General features: G+C 60.8%; 1 protein-coding gene across 3 annotated transcripts in view; it reads left to right on the plus strand.

Moving 5' to 3' along the window:
• Positions 1–2,500, plus strand: part of LOC121269410 (182 kDa tankyrase-1-binding protein-like) — a 137,142-nt gene that overhangs the window by 78,525 nt on the left and 56,117 nt on the right. For all 3 annotated transcript variants that reach the window (XM_041174021.1, XM_041174025.1, XM_041174024.1), the window contains exon 6: positions 1–1,696. This exon is cut by the window's left edge and continues 893 nt beyond it. In XM_041174021.1, coding sequence (XP_041029955.1) covers positions 1–1,696 — 1,696 coding nt within the window. The remainder of the gene's footprint in view (positions 1,697–2,500) is intronic.

Consider the following 2,500-nt stretch of genomic DNA (forward strand, 5'->3'; position numbering starts at 1 on the left):
GAAGCGTCTGGCCGAGGAAAAGCGTCTGGCAGAGGAAAAGCGTCTGGCGGAGGAAAAGCGTCTAGCCGAGGAGAAGCGTCTGGCGGAGGAAGAGCGTCTGGCGGAGGAAGAGCGTCTGGTGGAGGTGAAGCATCTAGCCGAGGAGAAACGTCTAGCCGAGGAGAAGCGTCTGGCGGAGGAAGAGCGTCTGGCGGAGGAAGAGCGTCTGGCGGAGGAAGAGCGTCTGGCGGAGGAGAAGCGCCTGGCCGAGGAGAAGCGTCTGGCCGAGGAAGAGCGTCTGGCAGAGGAAGAGCGTCTGGCCGAGGAGAAGCATCTGGCGGAGGAAGAGCGTCTGGCGGAGGAAGAGCGTCTGGCGGAGGTGAAGCGTTTAGCCGAGGAGAAGCGTCTGGCGGAGGAGAAGCGTCTGGCGGAGGAAAAGCATCTAGCCGAGGAGAAGCGTCTGGCGGAGGAAGAGCGTCTGGCGGAGGTGAAGCGTTTAGCCAAGGAGAAGCGTCTGGCGGAGGAGAAGCGTCTGGCGGAGGAAGAGCGTCTGGCGGAGGAAGAGCGTCTGGCGGAGGAAGAGCGTCTGGCCAATGAGGCGCGTCTGGCGGAGGAACAGCGTCTGGCTGAGGAAGAGCGTCTGGCGGAGGTGAAGCGTCTGGCCGAGGAGACGCGTCTGGCCGAGGAGAAGCGTCTGGCCGAGGAGAAGCGTCTGGCCGAGAAGCGTCTGGCCGAGGAGACGCGTCTGGCCAAGGAGAAGCGTCTGGCCGAGGAAGAGCGTCTGGCCGAGGAAGAGCATCTGGCGGAAGAAAAGCGTCTGGCTGAGGAAGAGCGTCTGGCGGAGGTGAAGCGTCTGGCCGAGGAGAAGCGTCTGGCCGAGGAGAAGCGTCTGGCCGAGGAGGAGCGTCTGGCCGAGGAGGAGCGTCTGGCCGAGGAAGAGCATCTGGCCAATGAGGCGCGTCTGGCCGAGGAGGAGCATCTGTTCGAGGAAAAGCGTCTGGCGGAAGAAAAGCGTCTGGCCGAGGAAGAATGTCTGGCCAATGAGGCATGTCTGGCGGAGGAAAAGCGTCTGGCCAAGGAGGAGCGTCTGGCCAAGGAGGAGCGTCTGGCCGAGAAAGAGTGCCTGGCCGTGGAAAAGTGTCTGGCCGAGGTGGAGCATCTGGCCGAGGAGGAGTGTCTGGCCGAGAAGGAGCTTCTGGCCGAGGAGGAGTGTCTGGCCGAGAAGGAGCGTCTGGCAGCCCAGAATCTGGTAGTCGAACGTCTGACAGACGAGGAGCACTTAACTGTGAAGCGTCTGGCAGCCCAGGAGAGCGAGGAGCCTTCCTGTCTTGAGGCAGACGTCTCGCGGTCGTCAGACTGGGGTCTCTCCGAGTCCTTTGAGTGGTCGACACCCAGATCCCTGGATCGAGCCAGGGGATGGGGCGAAGGGGTCCGAGCAGAGCAGGCTGACCGCTCGCCCTCTGCACCCACCGCGGCCCGGCCAGGGGTGGGGCTGCACGGGGAGACGGGGTGTCTCCGAGACGGGGAGGCGGAGGCCTCCGGGGACCGGGAGACGGGGAAGCCGGCGGCCGAGCCCCCCGCGTTGGAGCAGCCGGTGGTGGACGACGGGATTCGCGGCAAGACGGTCAGCGAGGAGGGAGAGACGGCCAGCTGGCGGAGCGAGGGATCGATGGATTCACAGCCAGACGATCGCGGGGCGAGAGAAGCGGGCACCCAGGTAACGGGACAGACGGGGAATGTGGCGATAATGTCCTTTTAACCGTTTTTTCATTAGAGGGCATACTGTCTCTTTAAATGTGCTGGAGATGGTGCCCTGTCCCTTTAACCGTGCTGCGGAGAGCGTACTGGCCTTTTAACTGGGTTGGAGCCCATGTCCTCTCTCTTCAGTCGTGCTGGACAGGGTGAAGTGTCCTTTCACTGCGTTAGAGAGTCCGAACTGACACCTTTAATCGTGTTGGAGCCCGTGTACTGTCCCTTTAACCGTGCTGGAGAGTGTTCTCCTGTCCCTTTAACCGTGTTGGTGCCTGTGCTCCTGTCCCTTTAACTGTTCTGAAGATGGTGTCCTGTCCCTTTAACCGTGTTGGTGCCTGTGCTCCTATCCCTTGAACTGTGCAGAGACTGTCCCCCTGTCCCTTTAACTGTTCTGAAGATGGTGTCCTGTCCCTTTAACCGTGTTGGTGCCTGTGCTCCTGTCCCTTTAACTGTGCAGAGACTGTCCCCCTGTCCCTTTAACTGTTCTGAAGATGGTGTCCTGTCCCTTTAACCATGTTGGAGCCTGTGCTCCTGTCCCTTTAACTGTTTTGGAGATGGTGTCCTGTCCCTTTAACCGTGTTGGCGCCTGGTGCTCCTGCCCCTTTAACCGTGTTGGAGCCTGTGCTCCTGTCCCTTTAACTGTTCTGGAGATGGTGTCCTGTCCCTTCAACCATTCTAAAAAGGGTGTACTGTCCCTTTACCTGTGCTAGAGAGGGTGCACTGTGCCTTGAACCGTGCCGCGAAATGTGTCCTGCCCCTTTAACTGTGC

The sequence above is a fragment of the Carcharodon carcharias genome, chromosome 24 (assembly GCF_017639515.1).
Source record: "Carcharodon carcharias isolate sCarCar2 chromosome 24, sCarCar2.pri, whole genome shotgun sequence".
Lineage (NCBI taxonomy): Eukaryota > Metazoa > Chordata > Chondrichthyes > Lamniformes > Lamnidae > Carcharodon > Carcharodon carcharias.